We start from the raw sequence: 21,827 nt of genomic DNA on the forward strand, positions 1-21,827 counted from the left end.
TAAATCCATATTATTTGAAGATATGTATTCAAAAAGGTCTTCACCTTTTTTGTTAATGTTGGTGCTTCCCCATATTGTGTGATGGGAATTCGCATCGCATCCAATTATGAAGTATTTATTGTGCATTTTACAATAATTTACGAAATCTGCCAGTTCGGGTGGAGGTACTGTATCCCCATCTCCAGGGAAATAAGCAGAAGCTATATAGGCTTCTGTTTTCCCCCGAGATGTGTTATAGGTACGAATTTGATTCCCCCTTTTATTAAAATTGCTGTTCGCGGTTTTGAACTATTTTCGTCATAAATTTCGTTTTCCTATCAGACTATTGATTCCAAGAACTCGGCTTTTATGAGCACAGGGCTCTTGTATCAATGCCACGCTAAAGTTTTCTTTCTTGAATCTTTGACAAAGGACTCCGGTTGCTCCTTTGGCATGGTGAAGGTTTATTTGAATAAATTTGATGTTACTAATCATTTTGTTTTTACTTTTATTAGATATATTCAATTAAAAAAAAAAGTCTATGAATCTGGTCTTTTAATGATCCAGATGGTTCTGATTCTTTTTAGATTTTGCTGAATTCCGGTCCTTTGATTGCCCAGAACAATTCCGTTCCTTCGAAAGCTCAGACACATTCCGGTCCATATTCCCATATCATTTGGCTTGAAAGCAGAGTTTATGTTCAATTTAAATTATAATATTCTCTAGTTCTGTTTCGCCGTGAGATTGCTTAAATTTTACGAGTCTTTGATCTCTAAGTTTATTTGGTCTCGGTCATGAACGTAGTGTCCCTTGCCGAAGCAAAGGAAACATGCATTGTATTTGTTCTAACATTCTTGCCGAGATGGGCTTTTTCAGACCAACTGTTCGACCTTGTTGTCCCTTTTAAAGCGGATGCCCAGAGCAAACTTCGTTCCCCAACACAGACATCATATTTCAATACGAAAATGAAAAAAAAATACTAAATTTACTTACCCATTTTTCCATCGTTCAACCGAGCGTATTTCTCCCAAACCGCCAGCAACTGCACTACACGATTTCGGCCTTCCGCAGTCCCACTCAGTGCACCGTCCTTCACGGCGTCCATCACTACCGCTTCCACGTTGGACGAAACTTCCTCCAGGTGTCGGTTGAAATCGAACTGTTGGAAGCTGCCGGTAACCGAGTCGTCGATCGTGTCCACGTTGCAGAACTTGTTACCCAGCGTCGTCAGCAGATTGATGATTTTGGTCTTGCCGCAGTCGCTCGGACCGCACAGGATCACCGGTTTCTCCAGCTGGACACACTCGGCCACGTTCTTTAACGTCTCCACCTGACTCGCTAGCAGCAGTGGGAAACTTTTCTGTGTTTTGGACGCCAAAGGGTTCATTTCGTCCGATCGATTGACCTTCTCCACCACCAAATCGCCCAGGTAAAGCTTATTATCAGTCCAGTAGATCCCGATGTCTTCGGATTGCGCTTCCAATTGGAAGGCATCGCAACTGAACACACGCGAAAACGCTGACAGGATGTAGGTTTTATCGACGTCGGTTCGCATTCTTTGGTAGTACACCAGCTTCATCTTCTCGAACAAAACCAGCAAAAAGTTGCGGAACGTGTCTTCTCGATTGGCGAACTTCTTGCGGAAGAATCCAGTTTTGGTGTTGCAGAATAGCTCACACCATCGAAGAATATCTCGAAGATTTGCCTCGAAGGGACCTCCCTTGTACCCGAACTCCAGATTTGCGATTCCAGTTTCCAGCGTTTCAGAGAAGATCACCATTTTCTGGGCAAGGTCAAAATTGATCGTCTGATCTTCTGGTGCTTTTAAGACGTCAAAGAAGCTTGCATCAGGTCCTGATCGTCTTCCAAGGTCATCGATCATTTCCTCGCCGATCTTGCCGAACTTCTGCACGTACTTTCCGTCAACGACATGCAGCAGATCACTCTGCTCGAGTTTCCGCAGATAGACCTTGGTGAAGCGATTCAAGAACGATTGAGGTAGACCCTTACGGCCACCGCCCTGCCGCAAAGGGTTTTGCGCCGCAAAGATGCGCGTCTTCTTGCCCAGCTTGAAAGTTCTGTTCAATTCGGCTATGAACACCTCACCACGATGATCGAGGATCGCGTTCAGTCCCTCCAGTACACTTTGCGGTGCCAAGTTCAGTTCGTCCAGTAGAATCCAGGTATTTTTCGCTTTCAGCGCAGCCAGAAGAGGTCCATCGCGCCACACAAAGGACCCCAGTTTGGAAGCTTTCTGCGTATGATGATCTTCTTCTTCAGCGATCTCCAGGGAATGGTCGTCGGCTGGGAGATCGGTTCCGAACAGATCGGCCAGATCCGTATGCTCACACAGGTTGATTCGAACGATGGCAAATCCTGCAGCGCGGGCGAGGTTTTCGACTAGGGATGTCTTACCGACACCCGGTGGTCCTTCCAGGAGGATCGCTTTGTCCAAGCTGAGGGCGGATAGCAACCGGAAGAGATTCTTCTGCGTAGTCGGGGCGCTGAAGAGAAATTCAGTTTTGCGATCACGTTGTTCTGGATTGAGATCGATGAAAAACGGGGTGATGCCGAATGTGGTATCGTCCGATTGAACTGCCGTTCCTCGTTTGAGCTCGAACTGCTTGATCATCAGATGCTGCTTGATCAGAAGGTGCAGAACCGAGAGGATTTCCTTACGTAGAGCGAGAATCTCGTCGAACGTTTCGTAGGGTAACATCTCAAGGGAATCCAAGAAGACGGTCTCTAATCCGTAGATTAGCGATTCGGCGAGTGACAGGTTTTGCTGATTCTTGCACAAGTAACCAACCCAGGCTAACACATCACGAATACTGAAGTTTAGCTTGTCGACCTTGTTCTTAAGCACAAACACGACGCTGATGATCACTTCAGCCACTTGACGAGGATCGGTTTCGCAGTTTGGCATTCCTTTGCGCAGCATGTGTTCGGCGATCCGGATCAAATCTTCCTTGGAATCGGTTGCTCGGCACCAGATCTCCGTCAGTCGATTCCTCAACGCCGGCGACAATTCCTTCTTGCCAAAATCTCCTCCCGGGTTCATGGTGGCCAAAAATTGAAAACCTTCCGCAGCGGTGATGACAAATTCAGATGCTTCGGCGGTCACTCCTCCTTTCTCCGCTAGTAGCAGAGTCCTTTCCGGTTCCAGCACGCAATTCAATCGCTCCAAGACGGAGTCTTCCGCGAGCGATATCTCATCGGCCAGGAAGAAGCCACCTTCGGCCATTGAGAGGACCAGCGGACCATCTGACCACTCGAATAGCTGCTGTTTGGTGTATTTTTCCGCAGAATCATCAGAATCGCGGAAAGGTCTCAAACCTCCAAGGAAGTCTGCACCCTCCGTATGCATGTGACAGTTCAGGATTCTTAGATTTCGCCCCCGGATGGTGGCCAAAATTTGACAGATGGTGGTTTTGCCACATCCGGTGGGGCCTACCAAAAGCACGGGTTCGTTGAATTCTAGGGCCTTGGCGGTCAAAACAGCCATCCGCCGCATGTCGAAAGTCCAGACAATGTTCTCGTAGACGGTTTGCTTCTCCAGTTGTTCCAGAATTCCTCGCGTGACCATAGAAGTGCCCTTCTTCAGACTGAACAGATTGTCCTCGGCGACCCGCTTGCGGAAGTGGGTGTAAAGGGCCTCTTCGATGATCTTGGTTTCGTACAGATTGCGAACCTTCGATGACAGCACCAGATAGCCTTCGTCGATCAAGTGTTGATTCCAATCGTAGCTGGTGTCCGCGAGGAGAGCTTTATCGGCATAGGTGTAACGATTGCCCCATCGGAACAGATCGCGCAGCGTGAAGTTCTGCTTGGCCGTACTGCGACGATTCAGCTGCAATTCCGACATGACCTTCACCATCTTCTGGGCGTAGGACTTCGGGATGAGGCATCGCTTCTCAAGAATAACCTCCAGTTCATCGCGGGGGATTTCGGAGAAGTGCAGCTCCACAAAACGATTCTTGAACGCCCGGGAGAGCATTTTGCGACCACCGTACAATCCGGGAGGGTTCTGGGTGGCAAACAGCATGAAGTTGGGATGCGCCTTCACTACGACCTGCGTCTCCGGAATGAACAGTTCTCGGTTGTCGTCCAACACTCGATTCAACGCTTCTAGAATATCGCTCGGAGCGAGATTAAGCTCATCCAGAATAATCCAGAAGCCGTTGCGCATTGCTTCGACCAAAACTCCCTCCTTGAAGGTCAACTTTCCGGTCACGTCCGCCACATACGTTCCGATGTACTCCTGCAGATCGGTGTGCTCGTGGTTGTTGATCCGAAGGCAGACGTTGCCGCTGCGTTTGGCAATGTACTCGATCAGACTGGTCTTGCCGGCTGAGGTCGGACCCTGTAGCAGAACCGGAAGCTTTCCGATCGAGATGATTCGGGCCAGATCGCGTAGATTGTTCCGCACGCTTTCCGTGAGGATGTAGCTTTCGCATTCCTGGACCTCGCGAGGACCCTTCTCGATCCAGTAGCCTTCGAAGTTGAGCTGTTCGCCTTCCGGAGGGCGTGGAATCTGCTGGGAGATCGCCTGGTGGACGTCGTTCAGGAGTGTTTTCTGGATGTAGGTGAGCACGGTTTTGTGCGATTTGAGGTCCAGCTGGGTGAGGAAACTGAGGCAAAAACTTTCGTAGAGATTGCGTTCGATTGAACCGCAAAGGTTCTTGCTGCAGATGCTGAGTGCTCGACAAAGGGTTCGCAGCGAGAAGACCGGCTTGTTGCCGAGCCCATCATTGAGCTCAAGCTGGGACAGGGATCGCAACCTGCGGTAGAGTTTTACGGTGTTCAGGATGCGAACCTTTTGGATACCGGTGCTGCTGAGGTAGTCATTCACCAGGATGAGAAGATCGTTTTCGGCCACAAGTTCGTCGACGAAGAATTCCGTGAAGCGATTACGAATGCCTACCGGGAGGTCTTTCTTGCCAACATCAGTGTTGGGGTTCATGCAGGAGAAAATACGGAAATCCGGGTGGCGTTTGACTGGTACAAAATCGCCCTTCTCCAGGAGGATGATCGAGCCATCCGGTTCCAGAATGGTTGAGAGACATTCGAGGGTTTCGGTGGAGGCCAGATTGATTTCGTCCAGCAGAACCCAATCGCCATTGCGGATACAGTTGACCAACGAGCCGGGGATGAAGGCGAACGATACGTTAACCGAGTTGCGCAGTTGGGAATCGAGCTTTTGAAGCTTCTGCTGTAGGGTGGCCCATTTTTCATAGACCTTTTCCAAGCGAAGCTGTTCGTCCTGCTTCCGTGTGAACACCTTTTCGGCGATCTTGAGCATCAGCTTGACGAGGACGTTGTACTCGCCACGGTTGTAGCAGATGCTTACATTGGTGAGGAACTTTTCGTTCTTCTGGGCGTTGAAAGTCTTGTTGAATAGGAACTCGAACTCGTACCGGAGCGGGGTGATGACGTAACTCAAATCCACCGGTTTGAAGCCTCCAATTAGATCGGAGACGTCGGACTGATTGTTCATGTTGACTACGACCAGCTTGTGGTGGGTCTGGTAGGCCAGATATTGAATGGAGCTTGTCTTGCCCACGCCGGTTTCGCCGACCAAAAGGATGGGTTCGTTCTGGGCAACGGAAACGGCAATACGCTCCAAGAGACAGGACGCCGGTCTTGTGAAGGAAAACGTAGGTGCCTTGTTCTGGAGTTTGAAATCTTGAGTTTTCACCGTCGAAGAAGCGTTCTTATCCAGCTTGATTTTCTTGTGCGTGTAACTCTGATCGTTTTCGTCGTTTTCATCGCCGAAACTTCCTCCCAAATTGCGTTTCAAGTTAACGCGACCGATCTTAACCTCCTCGGCTGTAGAAACGTTAACGTCCGGTTTGTAGTCTTCGCACAAGTGATCGCAACGGCTTTTATTGATGCCGATCTTGCCACCAATGCTAACGATCAAGTTGCGTTTGCCTTCGCCGGCTGGCAGATGCGAACAGAAGATATCCACCGCGTTTTGAAACACAAAATAGGCGCACTCCGAACTGGTTACTGAGAAGCTCGGATCCGATCTACGGCAAAGCTTGATCAAATCGCGAGTCGATACCAGTCTTCCCGAGGTTGGCAAGTTGCTCAACGAAATGTTGTCGTACTGGAACCTCGGCAGAACGTCATCTCCGTCCGGTTCGAGGCCCTGCAATGGTACCTTGCGATCCTCGTCCAGTATGCTAACGTTCTCACTGATCTCATCGCTTTCGATCGAATGACAGCCGCTGGAGAACGTCAGATATATGTCCACTATTCGACTGGCGACGGTTTTCAGCCTAGGGAAGTTAGTGCAAATGATCGAGCACAGCTCCGGTCGGGACAACGGTAGAACATTGACCGTGTACAGATACTTTTCCAGCAGAGTGTAGGTGTTATGCGCCGAACTGGTTCCGGATTTCTGCGTTCGAAGCGTCAGAAACAGTTGAAAGCCCGGTTCGATACGGAGGCAATCCCGGAATCCAGGCACGCTCAGATAGTTGTTCTCCAGCAGATTCGTGAGCACAGTGCACACGTCTTGCGTAGCAGAATCCAAATCCTCCAACAGCAACCAGTAGCCATTCATAACGGCCTGCGTCAGAACGCCCGGCTGCCAAACGAACTCCCCGGGTGTATCGGTGCATCTATACTGACCCAGCAGCATCTTACTATCGGTTTGATCTCCTAGCTGAATCCGGAGGAATCCGTTCTTCGGCGCTTCCTTCTTCAGTTTCCGGATATCCACATCCAACTCCGCTTCAATCTTCCCCGATTTGCGCTTCTTGCCCTTCTCCTTGAGGGCAGATTTCAAACGACGTTCCATTTCCTGCGTCTTGGGCGCAATTCTACCAGTCTTCCTCGCCAAGTACTCTACCAATGAAGTCTTTCCGCAGCCAACAGGTCCGGATAGGCAGATAGCTTTCCCGGACGAAACTCCCAGCGCCAAACTTCTCACATTCAGTCGCGTCGAGTCCACCACAACTAAATCGTCCGGTTCCTTGTCCTGCCCACGGAAGAACTCGCAATTGCCGGCATCGAATATCGGCAGCATCACGTCTCCAACGTTCGTCACCACGTTGCTTCGGAAATTCCACTTGATTTTTTCGCCAGTCTTTAGCTTCTCATCCCCCGTCTCTGATCCCTGAGTCCTCACATCTTCCACGCTTTCCAACTGCTCTCTAACCACCGCTTCCAGCGGCAACTCCCGGTACAGCTGACTGATTTGGCTCTGCGTCATACAGCTCACCAGGGCCAATATCCGATTGTAGTAGAACTGCTGCCGACTGCATCCCATCCGGGTGCCATACTGCTGGAAAAAATCCGACCAGTTCCACACCGATCGGAAGTAGATCGGATCCGCCGCTAGAAACCGATAGCAACACTGCACCAGTTCCAGATCCGTTATCGCTTCCCGTTCGACCTTCTTCTGCTTCGATGTCGGTGTGTAGTCTACGGTGTCTTCCGCTAGGAATGGCGCTGGATTCCGACGGAAGTACTGAATGCTGAATCTGAAACGATACAAACAGAATTTACCATTAACAAGCTATCATCAGTGGATCAGGATTTATGAGGCCAAACAACTCAGACAAACTCTGAGTTAGCGTTAGCGTTAGCGTAGTTACGGTATACATCGTAGATTGGATACTAGCAACATTCATGTTTCTTTTTAATAATCTCATCCTGACTACTTTCAAGAACAAGGCAGGGGAGTATACCTTGTTCAAATCATAAACAAGAATACTAAAAGCATGAATATCGCTATTCCCGGCCACGCCCATCTTTACCGTAACTTGGGATAGGGGAAGGAAATGTTGATGTAGCACTTACTTAATGAGAGGCCACCGACTCAGCGACACCCTCATAAGTGCTACGGAGTTGGAGGTTGGGGAAGGTATATTGTCAGGATTCGCCTAGAAAGCTGGCGATAGACCATAAATATTTGTTGTTTAAGCGTTTTCAAGTTAATCTTTTGAATGCCGGCAATCAAAAGAGAAAACAATAGCTTATTTATAGTATAAATAGTATTTCGCGAAATGCTTGTCGGTTGTGCAGTAATATTTTTGCTCAATAACCAGTAAAAAGCAAAACCGATCCCTCCAGGGTCATCGGATTGTATAAAATAACGATACGCGTAACGATACGCTAAAAACGTAACGATTGTATAAAATAACGATACGCTGTACTGGGTGGTACTGTATTTTTAGATAATCGAAAAACGAAAGGAAGCGCGTTCGAACTAAACACTCTAGGATAACACAGTCGGTTTTTCTGCTCAAAATTATACGAAAAGCAGAATCGATCCCTCCAGGGTCATCGAACGGTTAAAAAGCATCCACAACCGATTGTTAGTTGCGTAACACCCGCCCGGACAGAATGCGCAATCTGAACATAATTATCAAACTCCGAAAATAACATTTTCCGTTCAAGAAACGATCAGAAGTTCCACGACGCGGACAAAAACGATCCGGAAGGCTCACAAAAGAAAAAGTATCATACTGGAACAAACTCACCGGATTGATTCTCTAAATTTATGTGCTGCCTGTCACTTCCGGATGGTTCGGTGAACTAAGGGCAGCCAAAAACCAACAGTACTGAGGACACAAATCAAACAAATCACTTTTTCATTTTTCACTTTTCACTATTCCATTTCTGAATGTAAAAACTGTCCTGCTTGGGCTTCACGAAGCACTACCCAGCAAGACGCTCCAAAACAGGAAAAAAAATCTCCGGCGACGAAAACATGTGCGAAACCGTGAGTTAAATCTATCGGACGACGCAAAACCGAACTGTCCTGCTTGGGCTTCACGAAGCACTGCAACTCAGACAAACTCTGAGTTCAAACCTTAATTAAAAACTATTATTTATTGAGCCAATTTATACTGTTTTTATATCACAGTGTTACAGTAGCTCAGCGATTAATTTGCCTGAATTTGAGAAAGTTCCTGGAAAAATTTTAAACCTAAGATTAAAAAAAAAATCAGTACTACCATACATCCAACAACCCACGACATAAAAATTAACAAGGCAGGCTCTTTACTGATGTAAATATCAAGTTTGATTGTAAACATGTGACGTCACTCCTATCGTACCATATTTCTTCCGGACCACTAGATCATTTTTTTCGCAAATTTGTTCGAGGTGGATAGGAATGACGTCGTCAAGTAGCTGTCAGTTTTCGGAATATATCACCTTCTTAATTTAGTACACCGTGCAACAACCATGATTACATAAATCAACACAGAAGTGGTGAACACCCCTGATATCCGTGTAGATTTCCTTAGCAATGTAGACTTCGCAATGCTAAATTGTTAGAGTAGAACAATAAAATCATTCTTTTTTATCCTCTCGTGGAAATCGGTCGTTTTTATCCTGTACGGATCGGGCCATATTGAGAAACGTCTCGATTATCCGGCGATTGTAGGCATCGAGCTTACAATTTTATCAGAAGTGGGATAAATCCGCGAGTGATTACGTTTTGTCATGTCGGACGACGAGGAATTTCACGGTTTCGAAGAGGACGAACTGGCACAGCGGAGACGAAATCGCTGTCAGCCATTTTGTGACGGTACACACGGCAACGCCAGCACACGTGTCGATCAGGAGTTGGTGGAATTGATGAGACGATTGCTGTCGGCTCGAAACACGGCAGTATTGCAGGAAGATCAACGTGAACGGCATCTACATCCTGATGAAGTCAGTAAACTGATTCCAACGTTCTCCAGTGGAAGAGATGTGAAGGCATGGTGCGCGAATGTCAACCAACCTCCTGGCACCGCCTATACAACCCCATTGAAAAATAACAAGCAAACATCTCTGGCTCCCACTGGGAAGTGGTTCCCACTGACAGCTCAATGTTTGTAAATAAATATCCGTTTGCGGAATAACAATCGATGATGGCGAAATCTTTTTCACCGAAAAAATTCTTTTCTCGCATAAGAACAGTTATTCGAACAAACAAACGGTTGCAAACTATTGGATTGCAGTACAGCAAGTCAATTTGGGTTGATGTGATTAGCTAAAACACATTCTAGTATTGGAGTAAAAAATCCCTAATATGATTAGGCCAATGTACGTTGTTGCTCTTGAGTTTGATGCTGACCACGAAAACATGGCTGTCTAGCACCGGGTTGATGTCAACCATTTCAAAGCACTGTATCATTGGACGGATCAAACGACGCTTCTCTATGCTTCTTGTCGCCTGGAAGGTGCAGCCAGAGAATGGTACCGCAGCGCACAAACCGGAATCGCGAATTGGACTCAATTTCAGCAAAAAATTCAAGTTGTTTTCCCGCACAGTGAAAACGAAGCGGAGGTTCATCTGGCGCTATCGAATCTCGTCAAATCGAAAGAAGAAAGCTACGAAAATTTCGTGTTTAGAGTGGAAGCGATGGCAGCGCGCGTACATATGAGCGAAAGAGCAAGAGTGACGTACATCGTTCGAGGGTTATCGCTGGATTCAATTTACGATCAAATTTGCGCAAATCATTTTGACAACAGTCTCGACTTACTGAACCACATTCGTATGTGTGAGGCAAACAACAACATGAAACGCAAACGTCAGTCTGCCGTAGTTGTCAATAGAGTCGCTGCTAAGCTGCCGGATCCGGCTTTGCAAATGAGCGGAGGAGAAGCACAGCTGAAACGGAAATGCTTCAACTGTAACAGGATCGGACATCTGTCGGTTGACTGCCCTCAACCGCAACGAGTTGTACGCTGTACCAAATGCCAGCGTGCTGGACATGAGGAAGGACAATGCAATCAACCTGTGGGACAGGTGCGCAATCCGCGTACACCGACCAATCAAGATCAACAACGCCAGCTTCAGCGACAAAGGGATGTGCATTTGACGGAAGCATTAGACGAGAGAACGCCAACCGCTTTGGAAATTGATGAAGACGGTAGATTTTCAGCGAGCGTGGGAAACCAGTTCGAGGTAGACCTTTTGCTTGATACCGGTAGTGAGGTAAGTCTCTTGAAGAAACAATGTGTTCCAACTGGAACGATCTTACACGCCGTAAGCGCTGATAGTTTGACGATAGTAGGACTGAACAACGTGCCAGTTTTGACAGATGGCGTATTCAAAACTACGATTAATTGTAATTCAATAAGCTATGAGGTGGATTTCTTGGTAGTTGCTGATGGTACGATAAAAATCAACGGATTGGTGGGTCGACAGTTTCTTAAAGAGAACAAAATTGATGAAATTATTATTCGCCCTAAAAACACGGAAACCTGTCTGCCTGTTAGTTTTGATTGTCAGTTGATGTCTGAAGTGTATGGAACCGTATGTAGTGAGAGCGATCTTGTTGTGAATGAATTATGTCTTGACGTTGGTGATGATGGACGAACACTCTCTAAGACGAAGATGGTAACCGAACTATTTCGAACGGAATATGTTTCGAGACCACGTCCAACAGTTCCCTTGATTAAACACTCGTTTGAAGTTAAGCTTAAGGAGGATAAAATTTATCATGCCTCGCCGCAAAGGTTGTCTGTTTTCGAACGGAAAGAGTTGGACAAGATGATAAATGAGCTTCTAGATTCCAGAGTTATCAGGGAGAGCAATTCTCCTTATTCGAGTAAAGTAGTGTTGACTAGAAAGAAAAACGGATCTTTTCGACTCTGTGTAAATTTTCGTGGGTTGAACAAATTGGTTGAACGTGATCATTATCCCATTCCCGTAATCGAAGTTCATGATCATGAAGTTGGAAAATAAGCGTTATTTTACATCTCTTGACCTTAAGAACGGGTTTCACCATGTTGAAATCGACGAGTCATCTCGCAAATATTTTTCGTTTGTGGTTGAGAGCGGGCAATACGAATACACGCGTATGTCTTTTGGGTATTGTAATGCCCCAGAAATATTTGTGAGGTACATAAACAAAATGCTTTCTGAATTAATAAGGTCTGGTAACGTTATTGTTTTTTATGATGATATACTCGTGGCAACAGAAACAATAGAAGAACATGTTGAAGTTCTGAAAAGATTATTGAGGATTTTGTCGGATAATCATGTCCAACTAAACTTGTCCAAATGTCACTTTCTAAAAACTAGGGTTGAGTATCTAGGGTACGATGTAACGTACAACAACATCCAACCTTCTGACAGGCATGTGAACGCTATCAAACAATTTCCGCTTCCAGACTCTGTACGAGCTGTACAGCGCTTCATAGGTTTGGTTAGCTATTTCAGGAAATTCATTCCGAATTTTTGCAGAATTGCGAACCCATAGTAAAAAGGATGAGCCTTTTCTGTTTGGCCCACGTCAGAAACAATCATTCGATACGCTTTGCAATACCCTTGCGTCAAAGCCTGTTCTTGCAATATACTCGCCTAACGCGGAGACACAATTGCATACCGACGCATCTTGCTATGGATTTGGCGGAATCCTCATGCAAAGAAAAAAGGGTGATAAATACTTCCATCCGGTGATGTACTTTAGCAAGAGGGCTTCAGAGGCAGAGAATAAGCTCCATTCTTTCGAGTTGGAAACCTTGGCCATAGTGTACAGTCTAAAACGTTTTAGGAATTATTTGGTCGGACTTCATTTCAAGATTGTCACTGACTGTAGCGCTTTACAGCAAACACTAAATAAGAAAGATCTAAATCCCAAGATTTCCAGGTGGGCTTTGTTTATTGAGCAATTCGATTACGAGATCGTTCATCGAGGGGGTGATAAAATGCAGCACGTGGATGCATTGTCCCGTGCACATGTTTATGCCTTGGAAGGTAGTCCCAGTGGATTCGGTATAGAAGAAAGCGCTCTATATGTGAATCAGCTTCGAGATGAAAGTATCCAGAAGATTAAGCGGGCCGTTGAAGAGGGAAAAACTGATGGTTTTAAAGTTATTGATCAGATTGTCTACAAAGTTAAAGGAAAGAAAAACCTTCTTTTTGTCCCGCAAGTTATGGAAGTTTCTGTCATGTTCAAATATCACAACGAATTGGGACATTTTGGGGTGGATAAGGTGGCCGATATGATCATGCGCAACTTCTACATACCGAATTAAACAGAAAAATTGAAAAGACATATTAGCGAGTGCATCACGTGTATCAGCTACAATCCAAAGCAAAGAAAAACTGACGGTTATTTACATATCAATGAAAAGCCAGATAAGCCTTTTCAAACCATTCACATTGACCACCTAGGTCCATTAGAGAAAACGAAGGGTAAGAATTTACATATTTTGGCTGTATGTGATGGTTGTACAAAGTTTTTGAAGCTATACGCTGTAAAATCTACCAACACTAAAGAGGTGATGAAGTGTCTTAAGTCATATTTCCTTTCGTATTCGGTTCCTAAAGTTGTAGTATCCGATCGAGGGTCAGCATTTACTTCGAAGGAATTCGAATCATTTGCACAAGACCACGGATTTTATCATGTCCAGGTGGCAACTGCTTGTCCAAAAGCCAATGGTCAAATAGAACGATATAATCGCACTTTGATTCCTCTTTTGGCAAAACTTCAGGATGGACATAAGTTGCAATGGGACAATATTTTGTACAAAGCAGAATATCTGATGAATAACACTTTCAATCGTTCGATAGGCGATATTCCATCTCGCGTTTTGTTCGGTGTAACTCAAAAGTTATGCATAGATAAAAACTTAATCGAGTTCGTCGAAGAAATGAACTACGACGACAAACGTAACTTGAATGAAATCAGGCAAAATGCTTCAGGGAATGTGAAGCGTCTACAAGAGTACAATAAGCGATACTACGATAGTAAGGTCACAGCTAACACCGTTTACCAAGTTGGAGATTTGGTCTTGATTCGAAATGTTGCGACAGTAGGAGAAAATCAAAAACTTAAACCCAAATATAAGGGTCCTTACGTCATTAAAAAAGTTCTTGATCATAACAGGTATGTCATTTCCGATATTGATAAATATCAGGTTTCAAATCGACCATTCACCGGTGTTTTTGATCCATCAAACATGAAACTGTACCAGAAATCCAACTCAAATGTAGTGACAGCTAATGTACAAATTACTCAGTAACTCAGGTTTCCAAATTTCAGGAGGAGTAGTGAAACACAAATGATCGAAGTAGAGCAGAGAACATTACCCTATCCACAGTCTTTTCCCTTGTTTACTTGTAAATACTAACCTCGAGTAACCGCGAGTATGAACGGCTCCCAAACCTTACTAATACTTTGATAAATTACCTATTGAGAGCAATAGAAATGCCAGGATGGCCGAACTTTAAACCTAAGATTAAAAAAAAAATCAGTACTAGCATACATCCAACAACCATGATTACATAAATCAACACAGAAGTGGTGAACACCCCTGATATCCGTGTAGATTTCCTTAGCAATGTAGACTTCGCAATGCTAAATTGTTAGAGTAGAACAATAAAATCATTCCACCAAAGAAAAGTCTGTACAAGAATACCTAATGAACCACGCTATTTATTTATTTATCAAAGATCTTGCCGTGAATTCAATTTTACAAGAATGACTGGAAGTCGCTGTAAATCTGCGAAAATTTATACAAAATCTTATGAGGAACATCGCAAAGACTTTTTCTGTGGAATAAGGACTAGTAATCCAGACAAGGCTTCGCCAAAAATCTACATTATCAGTAACTCCAGAAATGTACCCTACATAATTCTCAATGAATCTATCCAGGATTTTAGTAGATCTCTTAAGGGATATGTCAAAATAAAAAAAATGACAGCTTTTGAATAACAATTAGCCAAGGATCTTTTCTAGGATCCACTTAAAATCTTATTAATAATCTACATCTACTAAACATGGCATTAACTATTCTCAGTTTGCAGTATGAAACTTAAATTTTCAACTTCCTCTTAAATGGAACTATCAGTTACGAATGCTCGATTTTCAAGTTGACATAAACGAACGACGTAACTACTAGGTACTGCGATGATAAATGTTTTACGTACAAAAACTTTTATTTTTCTATTCTTACTGTTATTTGAACGATATGTTGAAGGATCGCATTAATACCGGTAACTAATTTAATACCAGTAAGTAATTTTCATTAAAAACGCAATCTATGAAGTAAAGTTTAGCAAGATCGTAAAGAAGTGAGTTTGCTTTTGTAATATGCTTTTAGCTTCTTAGCAGTTTAAAGCTGGCTTAAGAGTAGTTTAATTTAAGCATTTGAAGGACGCAACTGTTCTGTAGTACAAATTCATGTAAAATATGACGAAAAATAGTTTTTTAGAGATTATGTTGTGAATTTGACATTGGTACGTATTGAAATATGTGTGTTTTATGTCTATTCACATTTACAAACATTGATTTTATTTATTTTTATGTTGTAAAATACACAAACCAAAACATTAGAATAAAATAAAAGTCGCAAAAATAAAATCTTTGATCAATTATTTTAATAAAACATCAATTTAAAGCAAAACAAATCACAAGATTTTCATGAAACATGACGATTTGATAATTTTGTGATGCTCCCAATAAGTTTCCACGACATGGGTAAAATCCAAACAATGCTTGTATAGCCAATGTTTTATACCTTGTGAATATTTATTCGGACTTTTTTGAAATGTTTTCTTGTTTATTCTGTTATTGTTGATGTTGTTCCAAGAAAAAATCATGCCTAGTGGTAGAGAATATCTTGGTTGATAAAAATGCTGAAGACACAAAATTGCTCAGATCAATATTTACGCTGCTAATAAATACAAAAGGTGAGTGTCCAAAGTAGCCCCGTCCGACGGTATCTGTCAAAGATAAGCAATTAGGGCGGAATTAAAAGGTACAAGTTACTCCAATCTACTTTTTTGTTTCTCTATTGAGATTCTGCATTGGATTCGAATACATTAAAAAGAGTTCACTACTGCTGCTGACAAAGGCCAAGTCAAGCAGTCTACCGTTTAAGTTATGTACGTCACAAATCTGCAATAAACCACTGGTAATCATCTCCTCGCTAAATACAGTTGAACCTCCATGAGTCGATGTTCCATTACTCGATATCGACTCATGGAACCATATTAAAAATCAAATTTCATGGTTACTACGATGGTCCCCTCAAACGGCTCTCCATAGCATTGCTGTTCCATAACTCGATATTTCCATGAGTCGATGGTCCCTTCAATATCGACTCATGGAGGGTTGACTGTACTACAGTTAACTCTCCCTTACTCAATATTCGGCATCTCGATATCGAGTTAGAGAACCATAGTAAAAGCTGGTTTTCAAGGCTAACTTGATGGTCCCTTGGATAGCAATTGCACTGATTTTGTGTTCTGTGACTCGATACCTCCCTAACTCGATGGTCCCTTCAATATCGAGTAAGGGAGAGTTAACTGTAGTTCTAGAGAGTAAATACTAGTTCTTAGAGAAACATCGATTTTTGCGTGTCGCTTATTCCGGCATTCAACCGGATTCGCGATATAACCGACAGGCTTGCGTTAAATTAATATTATGAAATAAATACTCAAATACACCCACACGACAAATCATCAAACTTCATCTCAACTTACCGCAACACATCCGGACAGCGGCTGATCAACTTTGAAAGCGCGACGCACTTTCGCCGGTGACCTTCGCGATTCACTGTTTTTGTATTGCTCTCCTTCTTCCTCTCTTCCTTGTCATCTTCGCATTCCACATCGCCAAAAGCGCTGGCGACGATCAGCAGCAAAATGCTCCCGAAACGGTCCCCGATGGCCTCTGTGTAATTCGGATCCTCCAGCAGCTGCCCCAAAACGACGACCAATCGATCCAAATCCGACGAAGCGATTTTCTTTAATCCGGAAAAAGAGCAACTTAATAAACACTCCCCAATCCGAGAACATGCTTTCCCACTTACGGATAACCTTAAAAATGGCTCCACCTGTTGGCAGTCGAAAATCTCCCGCAATTGGCGCAAACTTTGCCGGATTCCATCACAGTTCACTTCCATTGTGACGGGGCACGGTCGGCCACTAGTTTTCCACCCGGTCCGAAACGAATTTTCACGAAAAAACACAACTTTTCACGGAGAGCACACACGAGACACAACCGCACGGCACCGCGAACGAGTTTGTAAATAACAGCACGTGCGACGCCCAGGCCAGCAGACGTCGAGTGAGAGCAAAATATGTCAAACTTCGGCTGCGCTCGGGTTTCTCCGGGTGCGTCGCGTTTGTTTACGCGGGGGCAGAGCTGCCGAATGCAGTTTTGGATGCACAAATGCCCCACAGCTGATTGGGATAGTGGGTAAAATTGGGAAAACCGGTAAAAATGTTTTTTTCTGGTTTCGGATATTTTTTAATTTCGTGATTTTCTTGTTTGTATTGGGACCTCACTTAGCCTAGTGGGTAAGTAGTACCGTCCGCGGCTACAAAGTAAAGCCTGAAGGTGTCTGGGTTTGATTCCCGGTCAGTACAGGATCTTTGTGTAATGCAAATTTCCACGACTTTCCTGGGCACATATCATCGTATCTGCCACACGATATACGAATGCGAAAATTGCACCTTTGGCTTAAGCCCTCAGTTAATTACTGTGTAGGTGCTCTAGTAGTGTTCTTATGAGCTGAGAAGCAAACTTTGTCGTAGTAGAGATGTAAGACCAAGAAAAAGCAAAAGATATTACTAAAAGTAGGTATTTGTCTATGGTATTACTGCATATTTTACTTTGTAAGGAACTGTCCATTAATTGTATAAGACAATTCTAGTGGTTTTTCTAATTCTTTTGAAATTTCTAAAGAAGTCTTAATGTGAAGATTAATCGAATCCAAACCTCACCTTAAATCTTGAAGAAAACCTTAACAATAAATTTGGAAGAATGCCTAAGAAATTCCTGTGGGCATCTTTGGAGGATAAACGAAGTAAGAATCTCTGTATAAATTTTTGGAAGACCTAATGTGAAGATGAATCACATCCAAATCTTAAACTTTCAAGAGCACAAATCTGAAGAACCAGACAATCGTTCGCGAAGTGACCTATCGATCAGATGTTTAGTTTGAACGTTTGTCTTGTTCTCCGATTTGTGCTCTTGTAATTTGTGCCCACAGGAATTTCTTAAGCATTCTTCCAAATTTCTTGTTAAGGTTTTCTTCAAGATTTAAGGTGACACTTGTCGGAATCCAAACATGGCTGACACAATGGCCGGCTTGTGACCCACTCACGATTTCAAAAGCACTAATGTGCTGAAAAAATGAATGTACAAAGTCGATCTTCTTATTTCAAACTTTCTGCTAGTTCTATCGCGAGATTTTCGCCTTAATAGTTTTGGTACATTATTGAATTTTGATTCCAAGCTGTTTCACCTTTAAGCCTGATTTGCTGCTGAACAGGAATCGCTAAAGAAATTTCTCGCCGATTCCTTGCAAAAATTTTCTACAGCGACTCCCGTTTGAACTGACATCTCTTTTCAACTGCGTACTGCGATCAGAAAAAAAACACTTCCTTGATCGATTCCTTGCAGGAATTTTCCATGCATCACGATAGGCCAAGAAATTACTTGTCAGCAGCGAATCAGGCTTAAGCTAGGAATTCCAACAAAGATATCTTTCAGAAAAAAAAGTCTTCTTTCTTTCTTAATGATTTTTTCCATAAATATTCAAGAAATATTCCAGAACTTATTGGAGAAATTCCTTATGTTATCTGATGAAAATTCTATTGACATTCCTGAAACTCAAAAACTCTTGACGAAGTCTTGGAATATTCTCCGATTCAGGTGAAATAACTTGGAATCCAAAGAAGACCCTCTCAATGGCCAACTTATGACTCAACTTGCATTTTCAATGGGACTAAACTGGAGAAATAGTAGGCATACGTTTCGTATCTTCTTATTTTAAGCTTTCTACTAGTGCACAAGGCCAAAATGAAAAGTTCACTCTTGTTACATATTTCCATCACGAGATTACATTTCTAATGTATCATAACATTCAAAAACCAAAATTATTTTATACTCACAATCCAATTAAAATTAAAATTATTTTGAAAAACTTGCCTATCAACACGCCGTCGGAAAAACGTCCTAAGCTCAGTATAGGCCTTTTCATGTGACAGGTCCGTCTATGCATTTGTTTACATCGGTGGAGGACCGGTGCTAACACGAGGCTGTCATTTCCATGGAAGAACTGTCAAAGAGCTTCCCGATCAGCTGATTTCAAACGTCTTGTGAATAGGCCTATGCCCCGCTGTTCTAAATCCCAACCGCGATACGAATGGGCGAAAATGGGAAGGTCAAAAAGTTTAGACCAGGCGATGCTGTTTCCGACTCGATCGGGGGGATAGAAGATCGCTCTCTTGGTACTTGTGGCTCGCGGAATACGGACGTGTTTGGCGAGAGTAAAGGATACCCGTATTCGGTGTGCCTAGCCGAAAGTGAACCCCAAAATCTTAATTAAAACTCTAATAGCCTAATGGATCATTAGAATAACCAAAACGTCCGCTATGGAAAGCATAGATAGCGCCACCGTAGCTTTGTGTGTTAGACAGAACAGCAATGCTGTCACAATGTTAAATCCCATATACAGTGGTGCCTTTGTTTTGATGCGGTGAGCACTTGCAAAAACTACCTTCAATGATCCATTGGCCGCGAAGAAGATTAGTTCAACGGAGTGGAGTAAATAGTTATACCCGGTAGTGCCTAGCGTAGTCGAGAATTGTCAGGGACCAGGTGAAAAGGCCCTGTAGGTGTGACCGCGTGTTCCTGGCGTGCACCGAAATTAGCCAGTGTGGTGTACCGGTGGAGGAAGAAACGAAGCTTCTAAACGAGATCCCCAAACCCGAAATTAGTGTGGGAATGGTGCAGTGATGCAATTACTGGCCTGCTAAAGTGGTGTGAGCGAAAGGCGTCCAGCTTCCGGCGGCATAGGCCGTCGTACCGTTAGCAAACGTAGGCTAGGCAGCCCCTGGGGAATATAAAGGTACGTCTGCATGCTCTCTTTGGCCTTTGGCAAACCCTTAACTTACAGTCGATTAAAAAATCCACCACCCGCAGCGCACAATACCGCCATCTGTTGGCCCATCGGCCAAACATACTAATTTTAGCATTGGGCGTACATGTCCTTATGACCTGGGAGGGAGAAACCAATACGAAATTTATGTACGTCAAGGTGAGCCGAGATTCTGCTGTCACGAACTGTCACTGTGAGCCCAGATCTAAAACAATGGACAAACATAATAAAAGCGCGTAATTGATTGAAACGTATTTTTGCATTTTATCTAATGTGACAAAAAATTAATTGAAAAACTATTCATGCTTATTCAAAAGTAATGTCACAATAGCTCCTTTTTTCCTGATTGAATATCAAGTGTTCAAATACGCATTATTTTACTTTTTCCAATAAAAACGAAAATTAAATGCACAGAAAACTTTGGCCCTTTTTCCATGTTTGTCTAGAAAGATCGAAGGAACACAACAAAAGAAAACTAGCGATTTTCATCAAGTCTGCCTTGATTGTCGTTGGCAAGCTGGAGTTTTCTTGCAATTCGAAATAACTTTGTGTCATATTTCGTGTGTAATATCGGTGCCTCCCTCCCAGCTTGTGACTATGATTTTGATCGAGATTCGGTCTAAGTGATACGCCTGTTTGTCTGTGGTTTCACCTTAAATAGCCAGTTGATTATTGGAATAGATTTACTGAAGGAATTCCTTGAAAAATATCGGATGGAGTCCCTGATGACATTTGGACAATAACCTTTTCGCGTGTCTCAAAGATCAAATTATGTGTCTTCAGTAAATTTAGGGTTGCTGAGTCCGATGCATCTCTCAGAATACTTCAATATGTCAAAATTTTATGCTACAGGGCGCCAAAGTTGTAATAAATACTGATTATATTAATGTTAAATGAAGTTAAACTATTTATTTATTTATTTTTTTCAATCAAAAAAGGACTTAATCTGTTGTATAAAATATGTTTCGGTTGAAATTTCTTGTTTTAACATTCCAAATATCGTCTTAAAAAATGCCGGATTGCCTTGATAGGAAAAAAGTGGGAATAAAAATGTTCAAACAGCTGATTCTCAGCGACTTCTAAATCGACTTTCGTTTTTTTGCAATGATCTTTGACCCATCATGTTTACTTGATTCTGTGTGAATTTCATGTTTCTAGGGATGTTCAGTTGAGTGATGCAAATTTTGAAATTTTAGCTCTTCTATGCCTAAACGATTTTTATTATAGTACAGAGCATCCTCTCAAAGTTTGAAATGATTCGGAAGAAATTTGACCTTGCACACACCTTGCCATTTGAAGTTTATATGGAGATTACTATAGTGGTTATCACGCCCAATGGTATGGGTGCCCTAGTGTAGATGTAGTTGTGAACCTTAGAGGAAAACAATATGCACTCAGTCTCGAAAAACACCCAGAAACCGGGTGTAAATTTTTCAAATTGGGTGATATTTCCATATGCATTTTGATAAGTTTTGAAAAACATTTTTTTCTTTAAGAAAAGTTGCTCAGAGCTGTTTTATTACACTATTATTTGCCTAATAAATGAATTAGTTAAAATAAAACTATTATTAAAGCCTTAATCGCCCAGAAATGGAGAATCTATACAACAACAACCATTTTAATAACGGTATATAATACATGTTTATTCAATGATCCTACCTTGGCTTTTCAACAATAGTGACATTATAAGTGGCAACTACAACGTTTATTAAACATTTTAACTACCAGGTTCCCATAGAACATACAGAAATGCTTGTTCAGCGTTTATTAAACAAGATTGAATGACATGTTATTTGTAAACTGTTGAAGAAAAGTTGTTGATGCCATTATTACTTATGATTACGAGTATAGACAATAGTAGGCTTTGTTCAGCATTAGCTCAACGGAAAAACATGCTGAACGCAGTCTGTTTTGTGCTTTGTTTGTTTAAAATGGATATCATATTTATTTATAGAATTGATTGTATAAATTCACCAAAAGAGGTTTCTTTA

The 21,827-nt window shown here is 42.9% G+C and overlaps 1 protein-coding gene across 1 annotated transcript in view; it reads right to left on the minus strand.

Moving 5' to 3' along the window:
- Positions 1–16,984, minus strand: part of LOC5564539 (midasin) — a 35,294-nt gene extending 18,310 nt beyond the window's left edge. Inside the window, exons 1-3 of the mRNA XM_021839943.1 lie at positions 16,759–16,984; positions 16,430–16,692; positions 973–7,472 (exon numbers count right to left, since the gene is read on the minus strand). Coding sequence (XP_021695635.1) covers positions 973–7,472; positions 16,430–16,692; positions 16,759–16,851 — 6,856 coding nt within the window. The 5' untranslated portion in view covers positions 16,852–16,984. The remainder of the gene's footprint in view (positions 1–972; positions 7,473–16,429; positions 16,693–16,758) is intronic.
- Positions 16,985–21,827: the final 4,843 nt, after the last annotated feature.

Source organism: Aedes aegypti, chromosome 2 (genome assembly GCF_002204515.2).
Source record: "Aedes aegypti strain LVP_AGWG chromosome 2, AaegL5.0 Primary Assembly, whole genome shotgun sequence".
Taxonomy (NCBI): domain Eukaryota; kingdom Metazoa; phylum Arthropoda; class Insecta; order Diptera; family Culicidae; genus Aedes; species Aedes aegypti.